The 1,878-nt window shown below is 49.7% G+C and overlaps 1 protein-coding gene across 1 annotated transcript; it reads right to left on the bottom strand.

The window, feature by feature from the left end:
• Positions 1 to 209: 209 nt before the first annotated feature.
• On the bottom strand, positions 210 to 1,403 carry LOC142959843 (uncharacterized). The gene has a single exon (XM_076101333.1). It carries the CDS (start codon positions 1,401 to 1,403, stop codon positions 210 to 212), a length of 1,194 nt encoding a protein of 397 aa, XP_075957448.1.
• Between the last annotated feature and the right edge of the window lie 475 nt (positions 1,404 to 1,878).

The following is a 1,878-nucleotide window of genomic DNA, read 5'->3' as shown; positions in this document are numbered from 1 at the left end:
ATCCTATTTTGTTGCACTGTTGCGATAGTTTTAACTTGGATTAGGTTATTTTGTTTAACTCCTCGATCGTTTATTTTTGATTTAATTAATTGAAGTGGCCGTGAGGCAGACACAGTCTCTATGTGGTTTTGCGTGAGTAACTCCTCTAATGGAAGCTCAGAGAAGTGTGTAAGACTGCAACTCTGCTTCCTGGTCTGAACTCTGGGTTGTCATGGACCAGGTCCATACAAAAACTGGGTCAGATTTGCAGAGATGAGATCTGCTCCATCCAAAGTGGGATGAATGCCGTCCCTCCGAAGCAAACTAGGTTTCCCCCAGAAAGTCTCCCAGTTGTCTACGAAGTCCACATTGTTTGCTGGGCACCACCACGACAGCCAGCGGTGAAACGATGACATGCGGCTAAACATTTCATCATTGGTCAGATTCGGGAGCGGGCCAGAGAAAACTACGGAGTCCGACATGGCTTTTGCGTATGTACACACAGATTCCACATTAACTTTAGTGATCTCAGAGAGCCGTAGTCGGGTGTCATTCCCGCCGACATGAATAACAATCTTACTGTATTTACGGTTATCGTTAGCCAGTACTTTCAGATAGGACTCAATGTCGCCTGCTCTGGCCTTGGGTATACATGTAACTGTAGCCTCTGGTTTCGCTAGCTTCACGTTTCTCAGAATAGAGCTACCTATGACCAGAGTTGGTCTCTCAGCTGAGAAATCAACTCTGCTGGGTGCGGAAGACCCATTTGTAACGTGAGGTGGCTGCTGGCGAGCCGAGTGCTTCGCCCCAGGTTTAAGCCTCCCGGGAGCAGTCACCCGGCCCCCCGGCTGCTCGGGGGCTGCAGGGAGACGGCTAACGGGAGCCACGTCTGTTTGGGCCGCACCGGCTACGCCCGCAGCCAGCGTCTTAGCTTCCATGGTGCGGAGCCGTACTTCTATCTCACTAAGCCTTGCATCTAACCGTTGAGTTACCTCCGTCTGCGCCAACGAGTAGGGGTGAAGGGTAGAGGAAGCCCGGGAGGGAGTATTCTCCGTCAGGACTGCGAAGTGGTTGGAGGTGGTTAACGGAAACTCCCCAGCTGGTTTTCTCAGGAGGCTGCGGCGTACCACCTCCGTCCAGGATGCCGGTTTCGGAGTGGAGCTATGGGTCGGGTCTATAGCAGGTCCTCTCAGCTCATGATCGGAGGACCGACTACACTCCCCGTCCGCAGGGCCGGGTAGCCAGGGAACAGTGTCCGCAGTGTCCGAGACCAGCTGAGACTGCATAGATGAGATATGCTTTGCCTGGGCCGCCGCTATGGATACGAATCCATCGATCAGCTGTTCCCTTTTCCGGACTTCAGACTCCAGGCGGTGAAAATCGTCCCTTAACTGTGAGTATGCGAGTTTGCAGTCTCCACACATACCTGGCCGAGTGGCTATGTTGGAAGTTCCTGCTTCCGATTTATTTGGAACTGGCCCACGTGTAACAAGACTTTTACTTGTGGTCCTTTATTAGTGGACAGTACACAGGCTACTGTGGGACGTAGCCTACGCCAAACAAACAGTGAATACCGTTAACGTTCTCTAACATCCTTAACAATCTGCTCCCGGTCCTAGACTAACTCTTTCAGTTACCAGCACAAACAACAACCTCCCACAAGGCGTGAGGCCTTCACTGACCTCAGTAAATGCCATAACCAATCTTAGAATAACTTTTTTGTAAACACAATAACACTTAACATAACAGGTTAACATTATGTCACTCAGTCCGTTACAATAATTTCATTCAGTCACGTGAGGCTGTTCATTCCTGAGTGTCGGGTTTGATGAGTTTTATCATTTAAGAGAAACAATAATCATATTCTGGGTTATTTAATATCGACGTCACAATCTGAAT

Source organism: Anarhichas minor, unplaced genomic scaffold (genome assembly GCF_050575085.1).
Source record: "Anarhichas minor isolate MPS153535 unplaced genomic scaffold, ASM5057508v1 ptg000027l, whole genome shotgun sequence".
Classification (NCBI taxonomy): domain Eukaryota; kingdom Metazoa; phylum Chordata; class Actinopteri; order Perciformes; family Anarhichadidae; genus Anarhichas; species Anarhichas minor.
The sequence above is the reverse complement of the archived record's forward strand: the minus strand, read 5'-3'. Positions and strand labels throughout refer to the sequence as shown.

Bases quoted from the DNA above. Each gene is read 5' to 3' on its own strand.
- LOC142959843 (XM_076101333.1), bottom strand. From the start codon at position 1,403: ATGTGTGGAGACTGCAAACTCGCATACTCACAGTTAAGGGACGATTTT.